Genomic DNA, 18,981 nt, shown 5'->3' on the forward strand with positions numbered 1-18,981 from the left:
TAGTAATATTTAGTTGAGGACTGGTTGGCATATTTATTTCTATATGTTTCTTGGTTTAGTAAAGCTTTTATAAGATAGGAATTTTCTTTTCGGTTGAAGATTCTTTGTTCTCTTTCTTAGTTTCAAAGATTAATTTTTAGGCATAGATCGAATTATTAGGGAGAATCATTCATACTTGTATTATTAATGTAGAAGTGAAAAAGTGCTAGGGTTTTCCTTAACTCCTTGGAAATTAAGATTTTATGGTATGGGGATTATGTAGGCTGACATGTAAAAAACTGCCCTGTCCTAAACTATAAACTGTTTTTCTACTTTGAAAACTTCATTAGAACTTGATCTAGTTCATCTCTGTATAGATATTCAACACAGCTGTTACAGAAAGGGTACCAAACGCTTCCCTCCCACCTACCCCTCCAGTCCAGGCATTTGTGACACAGTGCTCAGGCATGCTACTGCAAAATTCTGCCTTTAATGTGACTGTTACATTAAGAGTCTTGACATCCTTTCGTTGAAGAGTTCACAGTAAGCACCTTTGTGCAGTATCCTAACTAGGTTCTGGTTGGAGAAGCTGTACTCCCTATGCTTTTCTTTTCAGTTTGAATTCAATTTAGTTGAAGTACATTATTTTCCTCTCATTTAAAAAATATATGTGACTCTTAAATGTGGGGGTATTTTTTATTGTATAGTGTAAGACAGTGATGATTGCAGTTATTCAGTGGTATAAAAAGGCTTTATTTAAAATAAACCAACCAACCAAACAACTCACCGAGAAAATTAATGGGTACCGTAGTCTGGGTTATAAGGCCTGTTGTACTTCTCTCTGGTGTGTGAAGCTGTGTTTTCAATATATGTTTTAAATTAGTATTGTTGTTGAAACCAGCAGTTGTCCTCTTTCCATGCTGCTTCCTTTGTCATATTTGACCATAGCAAAATAATATAGTTTATGTAATTAGGCAGTCAGTAAAAGAAGTAATGTCATAGAATAGGCTACGGAAGATGTCCATATCCTCTGTAATTAAGAGGAAGGCTGCTTGAGGGGAAAAAATCATTTTAGTCTGCTTGCTTGATGGCTAGAGAGGCATATAAGTATGGCAAAAGAAAGATTGAGAGTTTAGAAGTTGAGATATTTGACTTGTCTGTATAGAGTTGTACTTGTTTGTGAATCAGAGTATCAGGAGGTGTGAAATGTGGAGAGGTGGTCTTCAGAGAACCCTGCAAAAATTGGAGAGAGGATTAAGCGGTGCTCCAAAGTTTGGACAGTTACAGAAGTAGGAAGAGAACTAGGACAGAGCAGGATTAAACACACGTTTCAGGATGATTATGGTTGACTGTTGGGGAGAATTAGGACATTTTTAGTTCTGATCTTTGGCTAGTAAGGGTTCATTAGAGACATTGGAAATGGTTTTAAAATGGGTGTCAGGTGGAAGCCTGAGTAAGATGGAACAAGAGGACAAATTCCAGACAAACTGCAAAGCTTTTATACAGTGAGTTTGAAGATCAAACAGATGAATCACATTTAAAGAAGCAAATGATATAGATTTAACTAGAGAAAGAGAAAGCATGTGTATATTGCGGGCAGGAAGAGAGGGTGATGCAAAACAGATCTGAAATAGGATTCCTGGGAATAGATGAAAAAAAAGAAACTCTTCAGTCACAGACAAAAAGATATTTTTTTAAACACCCTCCAACCCTATTTTCTTTTGGTAGAAATAGATCAGACTTTTAAAAAATCAAGATAGATGAAGGTTTAAAGAGTAAAAAAGTTGGATAATGGTTCCAAAAGGATATTATAAAGTACATTATTTCATAACTCTGAATTCTGCACCTTCCTTTCTTAAACACTATAATTACCATAATCAAGATCTGAAAAAAAATTTTGTTTTTCTGTTTAGTATATTTAATTATTAAAATTTAAGGTTTAGTATTTAAAGAATTATTTTCATTATGAATAATTGCTTGTGTTGGTTTACAGAAATTTCAAGACATTGAAGAAACACACCTTTTTCATATGAAAGAGATTATAGAATCATTGTCAAATACCATAAAAGAAATTCATTTACAAATAGGAGAGGTAATTTTTATATTATTGTTTGTTTGGATCATGCTACATATTTTTCTTAACTGTTAAATGAAACATTTCTTACTGTGTTTGTTGTAATTACAAGATCACATCTTTCAAATGATGGTAACTTTTGAAAACAGTATGAGTAGAAGGAAATAAACAGAAATGATCCACGGAATTCAAAAGACTTTCAAGCAGATGTGGTTCTTTTTACCACAGATATCAAACATTATGTGAGTACTGAACTTGTTTATGAGATGCTTGATGGAGATTTGAACATCTCCTAAATTGCTGGTTTGGTCTTTTATGATGTTTCTGTATGTGTATTCTCTTTTGTTATTCAAGCCTCTCTGAATTTTTTTTTATTAAATGGATCATCCTCTAATTTTGTTCATTGTATTGGAAATCTTTTTAATATCTAAATTCAATATAAGCTGAATTTTTTGCTGCTTCCTGTCGTATTTATAAGTTCAATATCACAAATTTTACAGAATAAATCTGAATAATCATTAAATTTTGTGTTAACAGGAAACAAAATATTTTGACAATTTGGAGAATTATTAGTGTATTTCAAAGTTCTGTTCCCTAGATATTAATTAGCACCCATTTCACACATTTCAGGATATTTGTGCTTTTATTTAAGTAAAACTTGAAATTAATATCAGTCTGAAAAGCTTCCAAATTTTTGATACACTTTGGTTTTTATGAGCAAAAGACCTTCAGTAACAGTGTTAAAAGAAGCTTTTAAAGTATCTTTTCTTTAGATGCAAGTTGGTTTAATAATCCTTATAAGTAGTCCTTAATTTCTTGATGTTCTGCAATGTAGTTCTATTTGTATACATTTAATTTGAGTCACTGTTTTCTTCAGTTTTGAGGTTTTCTGATAATGAATGGTGGTCACACAGGTCATGCTATTTATTTCTAAAGCATATACATATTGCCTTGTTGGAAAAACTTCTTATTAACAACATGTGGTTGTTCCTTTGTCAGACCAAAAACCATTACAACAGTAATGCTTTTACTCAAGCAGGTGGGAACTGTGATAATAAAGTGGTAACAGTTCACACCCTTAACTGGTGCTGGCTTAAGAGACTGCTTGTCTTCCTGACATTATAGTGGGACATGTTGCTGACAAATTCAGAAAATTATGGATTACAGAAGTGGTTTAGATGGAAGAAATGGAAATAAATCCTAGACCCGTCACCAAGCTGTATTCTTTCATTCCTCATTTGTACCTGTATCATACACACACTTGCTAATACTAAAACAAAGAAGGGATTTCCTTAGTAAAATACCTGTTGTTTTTTGGAAGCCCTATTTTAGAGGTAAGTATTTTGAACCTTAGCTCTAGAGAAAAACACTTTTTAAAGTTAATTATATTCTTTCAGTTTTTGGTTTTAAAAATCCTTTTGTGTGGTGTGGTTTTGTGTGTGTTTTTTTTTTTTTTTGAAGGTGCATGAAGACTTTATTAATAGTATGACAAATACTACAGTTGAGAGTTTAATACAGAAATTTGCTGCGTCAAAAGGAACTGGCAAGGAAAGACCTGGTAAGAGATTAAAAATAAGAGTAGGAAATGTTAATTTAAAAACTGTAGATTTACACCCTTAATAAAAGGTCAAACCCTATTTGTTAATGTGTTTTAGTGGTAATGTACTTACGATTAGATTGCAAATTCTCAAAATTCATTAGCTTTGATATTAAATGATTCATAGAAATTTAACAACACAATTTATTATGTAAGTGTAGTATTTGTATTTGTAAAGCATAGCATTTTATACCTCTTGAGTCCCTCTATGCAGACCTTCGAGGAAGCTCTTAAACTATACTTCTCCCTGATACATCAGTGAAACTTGTCAAGAAACTGAAGTTCCTTGCACAAACTTATCTTTGCTACGTGCTTCTGCACAAATTATATTTCCAAACTTTATTTAATATAAATTTATGGATATATTCAGAAAAAATGTCTGTAATGCTACTTATAGAACCATTGGAACAGTTGCATCAGTTTATTTGGTTAGCTTACAAAATTATGCATTTTAATAGATTATATGTAGATTATTTCCTTTAATAAGCAGCAAATTGAATTGTTGGGTGTGGTGTATAAGACTTTCTTGGACTGGCATAAAAAGACAGTCTCATATTCTCATAGCGTATCTAACATTATAGAGTTCACTTTAATATTTGGGCATGAGCACATGGTCACTAGGTGTGTGAGTACAGGAATTCAGTAGTACCATTTTCCTTTGAGCATGGGGAGTCCTGGCTAGCATCTCTGCCTTCTAGTACAGAAGCACAAAGTTTTTTTCAGAGCAAGGGTGAACATAACAGAGTAGATCTTGAGAATTTATATTAAATTGTTAAATATGGTTACTAGGTGCCTTACAATACCTCTGTGAGGTGTTTTTAACGTAATATTGTTTCATATTCTCTCTGTGATCTGCTAATGCTGATACTTGAGTGGGCTGAGGTAAGATTGTATATGGAACATTTTTTGAATGTTTCCTGTATATTTTACAATGTTTTAATAAAGAGTAAGAAAGAAAAAGTATGAACTTCAAGGGTTCAAGTTCAGTTGATCTGAAATCAGGGTAAAGACGTGAAAATTCAGTGTTCAGACTTCTTTGATTAGCTAGTGCTGAGATGTCATGGCTAGGGATCTCTATCTTGCATTTAGGATCCTGACTCCCTGGGTTACGAAGACCCTTGCTTATGTATCACAGAGTACTGTGCGCATGTCATCCACATTATTAGTGTGGTTTTTTGCTAGACAACATAGTAATCATAAGAAAAATAACACTTCTCTTATTTAGTGGGAGAAGTTATACACACTGTGTACTTATTTATTGCTTTACAGAGTTCTTCAAATCCCATTTGTATTCTCTGGGGTCAAATAAAAACTTTTACCATAGTAAATTTCACTTATTCAATCCTACAACTATTTTAACAGCAAAATATTTTAAGGAAATACTACTTTTTTAGTGTGGAAATGTATGCACCTTGAATTTTCTTTTACGGAGTGAAATTATTGTATCAACTTTGTAAAGCAGTCATGGTGCTGAGGAAAGCATAGACAAATTCAGCAGCAAAAGAATACAAATTCACGAGAAGTTGTGAAGTGTCTAAGATAGGAGAGTAGAAACACAGACTGCTAGTGATATTAATTATGGTTACTGCTTCTATTACATTCATTTTATTAACTTAAAATCATATAACTTTGACAATTACAAAGATTTGGAAGGCAAAGTGAGGTATCAGTCTTCTAAGAATGAAATGGAAACATCCACTGTGGGAGGGAAAAAATACTTTTCTGCAATTGAGAACTATTCTTAATAGAAATGTATTTTAACTCATGGAGCAAATGTTAGAAGTCTTTCTATGGTGTGAATTTACAAGTTATCGTGGAGAAGGAAATGGTTTCTTGGATAAATCTAAGTATTCAATGTATAAAAATGATACTGACTTGGTATACAAGACAAATGTAGAAAGAATGTCCTACGGCTGTCACTGTTGCTTAAGATTACAGTCCTAAATGTATTTGAAGGAAATACTTTAAAAATCCCCAGGACTATGTAGGCCTTCTACCTTCCATATTATTTGTGGGCTGATATACTGAATTGGTTGGTGGGCTGCATTCTGAAATACTGAATTTTGAAAACAAAATAAACTAAAAGGATATTGCATAACAAAATACTTTAGATTATTTCAGTATATTCTAGCTATAGTTATAGTACTTCATAGCAGAGTTTACTTACTTTTATTTATATCTGTAAAAATAAAAATTAATCTGAAAGGAAGTACTGAGTAAGGCTGGTTTATTGCATAGATTATAAACAATTTACAAGAAAGTTTTCTAGATATAGGCAATTAATTAAGTTCTCATCTGCATATCTGCAATTTCTTTCGTACAGTGATGTCCTTCATACCAGATTATATGGGCTCTCTCTGGTGGCTAATTTCTGGCACCTGAAGTCTTAATACACAGGGGCTTCTTCAGTTTAATGCACACTTCTTTTCTAGTACAAATAACATTTCTTTCAATCAGTAATGCTTTGTGAGTTTTTTTTAACTTCATTTACCAACTTCCTTACAATGGCTTTTTTAAACTGCTACCTAAATAACTTATCTAGTCAGCTTTATCACCTAATTCTTACTGATTTTACTTTAAATATTTTTAAAAGTTTGGTATTGATACAATATTTGAAGAAGGATGGTGTTTTTTTCTTCCATTCAGCATAAAAAAAATACCCACATATATTCAGTTGCAAATATTTTAATTTTAACTGGGGGGGAAATCACTTAAATGTAAAACACTGAAAAACAGAAAGAGAGGTGGCAGGACCTGCAATAACCAGTTAATAACTCCCCACCCCAGCCTGCTCTCACACCTATATACTGAGTGAGGCATCACATAGCTAGTTTGGGTCAGCTGTGTCCTGTCCCAGCTCCTTGTGAAAATTACCCTATCCCTGCCAGAACCAGGACAGTCATGAATGATTTTCTCTTTTTAGCTACTGAATTTCTGTGCCCTCTTCTCATATGTGGAAAACTGTGTGTGTGTTTGTCCACTACACAGTTTACCCAGAAGGTAGGTACCTTTGAAGGCCAAATGAGAAGACTCAGCTGTGCTCACCTTAAAAAAAAAAAAAGTTTGTTTTCATTAATTTGTTCTGATGTCATTGTTAGTGGTTGTTGGTAATTTATTAAGTTGTTGCTCTTATTGTTGCATTTTTCTTAAAAATTTAATAAAGAAGAAACCAGAATTTTTATTGTAGCACAGGCAACAATGGAAAGCCAGAATCCTTGCTGTCTCCTTAACCCTCCAATAAAACAATGATCTGCAGATGGCAATTATTATATATGCTGTACCATATATAATATGCTTGCCGAGGAGACCAGCTCCAGTGCAGGTAAGTCTGCACTGGAGAAGGGAATCTCGGCAAAAAGAGCCGGCAATGGTCTCCTTTGGGGGCTTTTTGAAGCCGGGAAAAGTGGCCGGCCCGGGCCGGTGCCTGGCAGCTCTAGGGGGCGGAGCCAGCACTCCCGGCGGCAGATCTAAACGAGGCGTAAATTCCCCTCCCGCCCCCCCATAAAAGAAGCCTTTCGGAGCACTGCAACTAGGTCACTGCACACTGAGTAAGCAAGCAGCAAGTGGGTGTCAGCCAGGGTGTTACTTGGAAGCACCACGACAAGGGTAGTCATCACCCTCTTGGAAGGAGCTTAGCTATGGTCTCCACCCAGCAGAAGGTCATGCTCTCAACCTTAGCCAGAATGGATGTGGGAACCCAGACAGAGCTCCCACAGAAACATGCAGCCGTCCAGGTCACAGGCTGCAGGGAGTGCCAGAGCCTTTCACCGGCAATGGGAGGCAGTTATGAGAACTGCTGTGTGCGTTGTGAACAGGTGAACGGTCTGCTCAGCCTGGTGGCAGAGCTGCGAGAGGAAGTTGAAAGGTTAAGGAGCATTAGGGAGGCTGAAGAAGAAATAGACTGGTGGAGCCAGGCTCTGCCCTCCTTGAAGCAGAAACGGGAGCACCTAATGGAAAGTAACCAAGATCAAGGGGCCCCTGTCCCCTGCCCCTGTCAGGCAGAAGCCTAAATGAAAAGAGTGAATGGAGGCAAGTTCATGGTCGGGGCAGCGGGCAAACTCCCTCCTTGCCCACCTTGCCCCCCCCCCCGGTACCTCTGAACAACAGATATGAGGTTCTGGTTGAGGAAGGCCAGTCAAATGAGGATGTGGATGATGGCCAATCTACACTAGAGACATCTCCACAGTCAGAAAGGCATACCCCCTGTATCACAACCACACCCACAAGGAAGAAAAGAAGGGTTATAGTCATTGGTGACTCCCTCCTGAGGGGAACAGAGGGTCCAATATGCCAGGTAGACCCTCCTCATAGGGAAGTCTGCTGTCTTCCCGGAGCCTGGGTTAAGGACATAACTAGGAAACTCCCTAGTTTGATACGGTCCTCGGACTATTACCCATTACTGACTTTCCATGTAGGTGGAGATGAAGCTACAACTCACAGACCAAGAACAATCAAAGGGGACTTCAGGGCCTTGGGAAGGTTGGTAAAGGAGTCTGGGGCACAAGTTATTTTCTCCTCGCTCCTTCCGGTTGCAGGCAGTGACACTGGAAGGAACAGACGCATCCAATCCATTAATACATGGCTCCGTGGCTGGCGTCGCCACCACAATTTTGGGTTTTTTTGACAACGGGAAGGCCTACGCGGCACTGGGCTTGCTGATGTCAAATGGGAAACGCCTTTCTCAAAGGGGGAAGAGGGTCTTTGCCCAAGAGATTGCGGGGCTGATCGACAGGGCTTTAAACTAGATGTGAAGGGGGAGGGGGATGATAATATCAGGCTTGTCTGTGACAAGCTGTGGGATAACCAACAGCTCAAAGGCTCTTGTCCTGCTGGGGGATTTCAACCACCCCGACATCTGCTGGAAAAGTAACACAGTGAGCTGTAGACAATCCAGGAGGTTCCTGGAGTGCCTTGATGATAACTTCCTAAGACAGGAAATAGACAGCCCTACCCGAGGGGATGCCATACTGGACCTGATAGTCACCAATGCCAGTGAGCTCATTGGGGATGTCATGATTGGAGGCAGCCTGGGCTGCAGTGACCACGCACTGGTGGAGTTCACGGTCCTGAGGGATATGTGCCAGATGAGGAGCCTAGTCAGGACCCTGGATTTTAGGAAAGCAAACCTCCACCTCTTCAAGGAGTGAGTCAATAGGACCCCCTGGGAAGCGGTCCTCAGGGACAAGGTAGCAGAACAGAGCTGGCAGATCTTCAAGGATGCTTTCCAGAAAGCACAAGAGCCCTCAAGGATCAGTGCTGGGACCGGTCTTGTTTAACATCTTCATCAGCGACATGGACAGTGGCATAGAGTGCACCCTTAGCAAGTTTGCCGACGACACCAAGCTGTGTGGGGCGGCTGACATGCTGGAGGGAAGAGATGCCATGCAGAGGGACCTTGACAGGCTGGAGAGGTGGGCCCATGCCAACCTCATGAAGTTCAACAAGACCAAGTGCAAGCTCCTCCATCTGGGTCGGGGCAATCCCAAGCACCGATATAGGCTGGGCAGTGACTGGCTTGAGAGCAGCCCTGAAGAAAAGGACTTGGGGGTGCTGGTGGACGAGAGGCTCAACATTATCACCCTCTACAACTACCTGAAAGGAGGTTGCAGAGAGATGGGGGCTGACTTCTTCTCCCTGGTGACAAGTGATAGGACAAGAGGAAACGGGTTCAAGTTACATCAGGGGAGGTTTAGATTGGATATTAGGAAACATTTTTTCACTGAAAGGGTTATTAAACATTGGAATAGGCTGCCCAGGGAGGTGGTGGATTCACCATCCCTGGAGGTGTTTAAAAAAAGGGTAGATGTGGTACTTAGGGACATGGTTTAGAAGTGGTTTTTGTCAGGGTAGGTTAATGGTTGGACTTGATGATCTCAAAGGTCCCTTCCAACCTCAGCAATTCTATGATTCTATGAGCCGTCAGTGTGCACTAGCAGCCCAGAAAGCCAATCATATCCTGGGCTGCATCAGGAGAAGCGTGGCCAGCAGGTCGAGGGAGATGATTCTCCGCTTCTACTCCACTCTCGTGAGACCCCACCTGGAGTACTGCGTCCAATTCTGGAGCCCCTACTACAAGAAAGATATGGATGTGCTGGAACGTGTCCAGAGAAGGGCAACGAGGATGATCAGAGGGCTGGAGCACCTCTCCTATGAGGACAGAGTGAGAGAGTTGGGGTTGTTCAGTCTGGAGAAAAGAAGGCTCCGAGGAGACCTAATAGTGGCCTACCAGTATCTTAAGGGAGCCTACAAGAAAGCTGGGGAGGGACTTTTTAGGATGTCAGGTAATGGTAGGACTAGAAGGAATGGATTAAAACTAGAGATGGGTCTATTCAGATTGGACGTTAGGAAGAAGTTCTTCACCATGAGGGTGGTGAGACACTGGAACAGGCTGCCCAGAGAGGTGGTGGAAGCCCCATCCCTGGAAGTTTTTAAGGCCAGGCTGGATGGGGCTCTGAGCAACCTGCTCTAGTGGGAGATGTCCCTGCCCATGGCAGGGGGGTTTGACTAGATGATCTTTAAGGTCCCTTCCAACCCTAACAATTCTATGATTCTCGATTCCCAGGTGTAAGAAATCAAGCAAGACAGGGAAGAGACCAGCATGGCTGAGCTGGGATCTGCTGGTTAAACTAAAAGGCAAGAAGGAACTGCACAGGCAGTTCAAGCAGCATCAGGCATCCTGGGAAGAGTATAGGGATGCTGCCCGGGTATGTAGGGATGAGGTCAGGAAGGCCAAGGCGCGGCTGGAGCTGAACTTGGCAAGGGATGCTAAGAATAACAAGAAGGGCTTCTACAGGGATGTCAGCCAGAAAAGGAAGGCCAAAGAAAGCGTACCCTCCCTGGTGACCAAGAATGGCAAACTGGTAACAACAGACGAGGAGAAGGCTGAGGTTCTCAACAACTTTTTTGCCTTGGTCTTTACTGCCAGCCTCTCTCCTCACACTTCCCGGGTTGAAGGACGGCAAGAAGGGGACCTGGGGGACAAAGTCCCTCCTACTGTAAGTGAAAACGATGTTCATGACCACCTGAGGAACCTGAACATACACAAGTCTATGGGACCTGATGAGATGCACCCCAGAGTCCTGAGGGAATTGGCTGATGTAGTTGCCAAGCCACTCTCCATGATATTTGAAAAGTCGTGGCAGTCAGGTGAAGTCCCTGGTGACTGGAAAAGGGAAACATCGCACCCATTTTTAAAAAGGGTAGAAAGGAGGACCCTGGGAACTACCTTATAGCAGCCTTCCAGTACCTGAAGGGGGCCTACAGGAAAGCTGGGGAGGGGCTGTTTGCAAGGGCATGTAGGGATAGGACGAGGGGCAATGGGTTTAAACTAGAGCAGGGTAGGTTTAGATTAGACATTAGGAAGAAGTTCTTTATGGTGAGGGTGGGGAGGCACTGGCCCAGGTTGCCCAGAGAGGTGGTGGAGGCCCCATCCCTGGAGACATTCAAGGCCAGGCTTGATGAGGCTCTGAGCAATCTGCTCTAGTTGAAGATGTCCCTGCCTACTGCAGGGGGGTTGGGCTAGATGACCTTTAAAGGTCCCTTCCAACCCAACACGTTCTATGATTCTATTACTTGTGCAAAGCATTTGACACTTTCCTGCATGACATCCTTTTGTCTAAATTGGAGAGACATGGATTTGATGGGTGGACCACTCGGTAGATAAGGAACTGGCTGGATGGTTGCAATCAAAGAGTTGCGGTCAATGGCTCGATGTCCAAGTGGTAACCAGTGACGAGTGGCTTTCCTCTGGTCAGTACTGGGACTGGTGCTGATTAACATCTTTGTCAGCGACACGGACGGTGGAACTGAGTGCACCCTCAGCAAGTTTGCTGATGACACGAAGCTGTGTGGAGCAGTCAACATGCTGGAGGGAAGGGATGCCATCCAGAGGGACCTGGACAGGCTTGAGAGGTAGGCCCATGTGAACTGCATGAGGTTCAACCAGGCCAAGTGCAAGGTCCTGCACGTGGGTCACGGCAATCCCAGGCACAAATACATGTTGGGCGGAGAATGTCTTGAGAGCAGCCCTGAGGAGAAGGACTTGGGGGTGCTGGTGGACGAGAAGCTCAACATGAGCTGGCAATGTGCGCTCGCAGCCCAGAAAGCCAACCACATCCTGGGCTGCATCAAAAGAAGCGTGGCCAGCAGGGCAAGGGAAGTGATTCCGCCCCTCTACTCTGCTCTGGTGAGATCCCACCTGGAGTACTGTGTCCAGCTCTGGAGCCCCCAACATTAGAAGGACATGGACCTGTTGAAACGGTTCTTAACCAGACGAGTAAGTAGACGAAATCTGGCAAAGAGGAGTAGTCACATATAAGTTGTCTTCTAAGTGTAGCAGTAAAAGCATCTAGAATTTGAACTGTGAAAAACACAAGCCCATAAAAATACTTCTTGTCTCCTTTCACTATCCATCTAATAAACTTGAACTTTGTGGAGGGACTAGGAGAAGTTTGCATTTGTTAAAACATTGTAAAATTAGTGCCTGCAATCTATCTGGTCTTTGGTTTAAATGATAATGGAAGCAGATGACAATGTTTATTGCATTTGACTTTTGTCCCCCTTGTCCTTTTACATATTAGGAATAATAGTATAAGTCCTTTTAATCAAATGGTGCTTCCACAGTTAACAAGATTCAGAAAAGGACAGATATTTTGTCTCTAATTCTTTTCCTCCCTCCACCAAAGCCAGAAATTGGCATTTTAGTCAGTATTTGATCAGTAATGCTGGTTAAAAAAAAAAGTTTGGTCTGTTGCTTTTTTGAGCTGCTGAAACCTATTTTGCTTTATTTGCCCATGCAGAAAAAAATTGTCTCAAGGCTCCTGGTAACTCCATGGGAAAGTTTAAGGTAATAGATGTCAAAGGGTGACATTAGTTCAGTATATTTTTTTTTAATCATTTTGAAATTCTTCTTTCTGGGAAGGCTATCAAGTAGCCTAGAGTAGAAAATTTATCAGTGACTTAGGACAGTTATAATCTCAAGATCTTCACTGCCTTGCAAGGTAGCGTATATCAGAAAAATATGTCCTGGCATCCTTGTCAACATGCTGGTGATCCTTGTTTGTTCTGAGGAAACACATCTGGGAGCTCTGTTTCTGGAGTGCTAACACAGTTTATATTTTGAAGTCTTAAAAAATAATGGTTTATTTAGGTATGGCATTTCTGCTGAAAGCAATGTGGAGTTTTCACAGGCTGCAAAACTGTTGATAAACCATTGTGTTTACTATTTGGATGGCAATCAGAACAGTTTAATCTGAATTCCTTACAAGTTCATTAATGCTGCCAGCATTGCCTGTTATCAGAATCATAAAGCATCAGTGCTTCAATTTATTAAACATTTAAAAACCCCCAAATTTTACCTAGGCTTTAATTCATCTGACTTCTGATTTAGTGAACTCAACTGAATTATTGTTCATTTGATTAAAATAATTTTTTATGTGGCTGGCTGTTGGTGGCAGTGGGGGGATTAGTGCAAAGTTCAGTGTGAATGTGACATGCTATTGGGTCTTTTCTAATTGCTTACATGGGCATTTTAGTCCTAAATGCCTATGGAGCACTGCTTATGTGTTGTTTGTTGGAGTATTTTTTTTCAAAGTGAATGTAAGAGCATTGAAGTGAGCTGCACAACAACTAGGAAGCTAGTGCAAATTAACTATCATACTGTAAATGCACAGTTGTGCTCACTCCATGTTAATATTCCTATTTAAGTTAGTGTGTTGTGTTAAACTTTGTGTTTTCTATATAATGAAGACATGTACAAGATGCACAAGATAAAGTAGTTGAAAAAGGGGTTAAGAACAACTGCATTCCTCTAAGAAATTTTAGAAATAAGTTAGTCCTTTCCCAGAGATTTAGAGGCAAAGCAAGGGACATGGAATATTGAAGCTTGTTTTGATTAAAGCTACTAGCTTTTTATGTGCTTAAATAATAAACTCTGCTTTGAGAGAAAGACTTGAAATAGTGATGCATGTGGTATTTGTTTTTTCCATGGGTTGGTTTGATAACATAATATAGAGTTCATAAAAACATTTTTCTAAGAAGCTAAACAGCAACAAAGTAGATAGCAATAAACATTAAAAATGGTTAATACTAATTTCTTAACAGCTCTGCATGACATCTTTGAGCTCCTTTTCCACAAGGAAATATAAAATAAATACTTGCTATGTTATGTTCTTATAAATTATTTTCTTTATATTTTCTGTAAATATTATGAATGTTTTAATGTGGCCAACACTTGTGACTAGATGCATAAATAGCCAGAAGTGTTTCAGTTTCTCAGAGCCTGTGCCCACACATAATTCTACACAGAAGGTTGACTGAGGAATGAATTTAGTTTATCGGCACTGACAGTACACAAGGGATTCAGAAAAGGATTCTTTGTAAAGGCAGGCAGTCCATTGCTATGTTTCAGAAGCTAATGGGAGAAATTAAGTGTGGATATCTTTGAGGATTTTTAAAAAAATGTGGGCTTGAGGCAATTTTTTAAAAGTATTTAAGGGCGCTGTGCTGTAGAGCTCTCTTTTCAAAGAGGAGGTGCAAGCTCAAGAGCTGTACCAACAAATGTGTCTTAGTTCCTGTCCTAGATCTCTATTGGATTTTGCCTGCAAAAGTTGGGTCCCTTCATAGACAACAAACCTGCCAAAGCTGGTGTAGACTTTAGGAAGTCTCATCTGTCAGCATAGATTAATAATTACATATACCTAAGTTGCAAACTTGTTTTAATTTGCATTTTATTTATTTTTAATTCTCTGGAGAGTTATAACTGTACAGGTTTTGCTCCAAAAGTCTCTTAATGCAAGTGGAAGACTGGTAGCATTGCACTGCCAATATTAGCTGAATATGCCAACCAACTGGGAATTTAACATTATTTGTCAGGCAGGGCTACAAATGTGATACTCTGAGGAAGCCAATTAAGCTTTTCCTTTTAGTGTGATTGTATTATAATCAGTAGCAAGAAAAAATCATATTGAAAACAAAAATTATTCTTGCTGTAGCATCCTCGTTCAATATATAGTGTTGGAAAGGAAGTTCACACACACATACACACACATACACATGTCCACATCTGAACTTGAAAGCTTGATGGTCTTTTCCTAGTGTGTGAAAAATTGTTTGGACTCATTCTATTTGAGAAAGAAGAGTCCATCCAATTCACAGAATGGATTGGATGAATATCCAATCCCCCTGAAGTACTCAGAGAAATCAAGAGCTGTCTGTGATACCTAGCAAGAAATTTTGTAAAACAACAATCCCAAACTCAACTGCATTCAACCATTCAACAAAAGGAGAAAACAGCAGAAAAGAAAATAGTGTATGTTGTTGTGCAAAAAAAAATTAAATAAAATCAATGAATGGTCACATCAACATGATATTTAAGAATGCTTTTGCCACACCTCCTGGGAACATACAGTTGTTATGGGGTTTTTTGTACTTCGTTACAATTCTGCAGTATTTTGGTATGATCTATTCCACAGAGCTAGCTAAAACACTGAAGTAGAGTATAAATATATTCAGCAGCAAGTGAGAGACAGGGAGACGGGGGAAAAATGAAAAAAACAAAAAAGCCAACAACAAAACCTTAGACAACATTTGTTGATACAGTAGGGCAAAAGCTGGGGGGGGGGGTTGAGTGATTTTTGGACTCAGTTACATGAAGTACTGTTGGGTTTCCTTCAATTTTCCTGCTTACAAACAAAAAGAAACGGTTGCAGCCTGAGGCAAATAAGTTTTCTGGACTGCGGGAGCAAAGAAATGTCCATTTCAGTAACTTAAGTAGGAAAAAGATATTAATTGATAGTCATCAGAAAATGCAGTAGTATGCAGGATGGGTACTACTGTGATAATAAAATTGTGGATTAAGAGCTTTTAAACACCTGAGAATAGAAATAACATCCTAAGACATGTTTTATGCTAATACAGTAAATAAGACCTATATTTTACTTATATAAAATAGCATAACCTTATTTGGAATTAATATTGAGGGAAAAGGGGTTTTGGTTCTTTTTTTTTATTATTTGTTGGAGGCATACTTTTATTTTAAGATGGAAAACGTCCTTTGGACAGAATAAATGTTAACTATATGGCCTTCTCAAACATGAAATTTTCATAGGAAACATACTTAGCAAAATTGGAAGGAAGAAGTTTATTTATTTTTTTTCTTTCAGAAGATAAAGCTTACAAAAAATGGAACTTTCTGTAAAGATTTGGAAACCTGTTTATAAACATCTGTACTGTAGTTCATTCTTAGTAGATGCAATGTTAGAGAAGAGCAATGTCTTGAATTTTGTAACAAGTTTTTTGAGGAAAAAATGTGGTTTTAAATGAGGGAAAGCAGACAGAAAACTAAAGGTAAACTTAAAAACAAATGTAAAACCTTATATCTTGTCTCATATTATACTTTTCTAATAAAATTGAAATAAATCCTAAACTGTACATATAGTATTCTTACATTGGTCACTAAGTTGTGCTGCACAGGGACCTGCTCCTAATTACCTCAATTTCATTGACCATAATACTGTAGTGTGGTAGTACTTTATACCAGGGCAAACTACCATTGGACAACTTCTGCACTGAATTGTCTTTATGGGTCAACTAGGTCTTTATATCATACTCTTTCTTGAACAAGAATATTTGCTTCAGCATTAGAAAATGAATTCTCACTTGATTTACGTTTGACTTTGTGTGTCCATGATGGTTCTCAGTAAGTGCAGGATCTTGTCTGCTTTGTCTTTAGTATATTTTTATTGTCATCTTAGTTGTTGTAGATCACCTGGGTGGCCTTCTGCACCAGTAATTCCATTTTAAATGACGGAGTTATGTTTATATGTATGCATGCATGTGTGTAAACTGATTTCTTGGGATGGGGAGAAGGGCAGAATTTTTTTTGAGTGCCTGAGTGTTTCCGATTACTGAAAATTAAATGTAGTTAATAAAAATATATGCTTGGGTGGGATAACATTTCTTTCTGTGTTGCATACTCACCCTTAAACTAGAAAGGAGACATTTTCCAAAAGCAGATACAAATGTAAAACAGTTTTTAGTTGATTTGTTGACTTTTTGATTTGTTTACCTTTTTAACTGGGCAGGATTTTTCCAGTTCATTTATATACTTACTGGGGGCTCTTTTTCAGGGTATGACATAATATTATGTTTTTCTTCCTAGTAATAGTAGTTGGCTTTTGTATTTGCCTTGTTTGTTTAAGAATCCAAAAAATAAAACATTTTTTTTTCCTCTCTATTGAGGAAAGTGCAAATTATTTTATTCTTTTGACCTTAGCAAAACCTTTATCTGCCCAATGACTCCCTCACAGTATGCTAGAGATAGGGTTTGTAACTGTTTTCAAGGTAGTTGACAAAGAACTTTACTGTCTTCAAGACAATTAGTGTCACTATGTAGATAAATAAAAGCCTTACACCTGCTGCTTAATTTATAAACCCTCTTCTTTAGTTGCCTTGTGTATACTCTGAAAATACTGTTCCCATAGATGTGGCCTAAATATGTAGTAGGTACTGTATTATAATTAACAGTGCAATTGTATCAGTGTAATTACATTTTCTTCATTCATCTTTGAATAAGATCAGTATCTCCTTATTGCTAGCCATCCACTTTGCCTTTTAGTGTCATGAAAGTCTACATGCCTCTTGTAACAAGAAAAACAGTATGTATATTTTCTCACAGTCTGAAATGCATCCTGAGCTGCAGACTCACTGTTGCTTATTTTATGCCAATATCATTTATTGTATGTTGTTAGGTTAATTAAAATCAGAATTGTCCATTTATTCAAATAACCTTTCCCCTCTTCTGTTCTGGCAAACCAAAGCTTTCTCATTTTCAAAAGCCTGACAATTGCACCACTTCTGATTTATTTGCTTCAGTCTCTTGTCAAATAGCAGCTGTCTGCTTCCATGTGTCTATAAAACCATCATCCATTTGTCTTTTCTTCATGTCCATATCTATCCCGACTGGTGGAATGCTGTGATCTGCAGCAGCTTGCCTTGGAAAATGTTTTAGGATGACACTTGGTGGGAATGTTTATACACAGTTAGAGGAGCTCACTGATTTTTGAGGCCTGCTTCCTTTGTAGAATACTAAACTCTCATTAGCATCCTGATAGTAGGTATGTATCCTTAAGTGACTGAAATCCCACTTGATATTCATATCTCTTTCTGTTATAAAGGCTAACCTTAATTTATGCACTATATTATTTTTTCTATCCTGCATGTGTACAGTATCAAATACTTCTTTCAAGTCTATGTACAGATATTTGAGATATTTAAGCCATAGAGTTACCATTCTATAGCTCAATGTAACAACAGGCAGGCCAGACTGTAAAAAAGTTATCTTGAGCCTGAAACTATCTATGGTTAACACATATCTATGGTTAACATTAATTCAGAGACTTTTGCAAGGGTTGGACTAGTTCTCAGCTATTACTTTTTACATTTTAAGACACTTATCAGGGTAAGTATTTTTGATTTTCACAGTCCTGCTTTAGTTCTAATATTTGTATTTATTTTGCGTTCATATGAAAGCTTGAGAAAAGGCTTCCTTCTCAGTTCACATTGTTTTGTTTTATGTGAAAAAGAACAAAGGAAATCTCAGTGCTTTGACTGTAATACTGCAGATTATTGTTGTTATTATTATTATTATTATTGCAGTGTGGCAACATCTAGATGGTCCTTTTTGGTGCTTTGGGCTATGACGTGGCAGGGACTCTAGAGACTACTTCAGAGAATTACATTATTCCCCATCATCATCAGTACCTCTTAAATGTGAAACAACTGCTTTTCTTTCTTTGGATGCTGCAACAGACAGTGAATCTGTGTATTTGCTTAAGAAATTTTGTTGGTTAAACTATGCAGCATGAGGTTCTGTAAACAAAAGTATCAGTGCAGTTAAGCTATGTCGCACATGTAGTGATTAACTTCACTCGTAAGAGAGAAGTAGTGAAATATTTATTGATATAAAACAGTGATTTAACAAAGTTAGTAGTGAATGCAACAGTGTTTTACGAGATTCAATGCCAGGGTACACTTGATTATTTACTGCACAGAGGCCAGGGTCAGACAAGCTGTCAGGGAGACCCTCCCGTTGAGTCACGAGGTTCAGAAAGGACCCCCTGGCTTTCTAAACTCCTTCTCAGAGAGGAGCCTAGGGGCGGCTGGATCCAATCCTAGTCCCAGACTTGGTCAATGGTTTATGTCTAAAGGATTATATATGCACAGTCAATCCTTATCTCACTCAGCTAAGATTTCAAAGTTTAGCATGCTATCAGTCACTTACCGAGAATCTGTTGTGGCAAGGAATCTCTCAACCTCGAGGAGTAGAACCTTA

At 38.8% G+C, this 18,981-nt stretch overlaps 1 protein-coding gene across 2 annotated transcripts in view; it reads left to right on the forward strand.

Annotated features, from left to right (window-relative positions):
- Positions 1-18,981, forward strand: part of LOC141735419 (F-BAR domain only protein 2-like) — a 169,494-nt gene that overhangs the window by 57,195 nt on the left and 93,318 nt on the right. For both annotated transcript variants that reach the window (XM_074568123.1, XM_074568124.1), the window contains exons 7-8: positions 1,973-2,071; positions 3,515-3,611. In XM_074568123.1, coding sequence (XP_074424224.1) covers positions 1,973-2,071; positions 3,515-3,611 — 196 coding nt within the window. The remainder of the gene's footprint in view (positions 1-1,972; positions 2,072-3,514; positions 3,612-18,981) is intronic.

The sequence above is a fragment of the Larus michahellis genome, chromosome W, assembly GCF_964199755.1.
Source record: "Larus michahellis chromosome W, bLarMic1.1, whole genome shotgun sequence".
Taxonomy (NCBI): Eukaryota; Metazoa; Chordata; class Aves; order Charadriiformes; family Laridae; genus Larus; species Larus michahellis.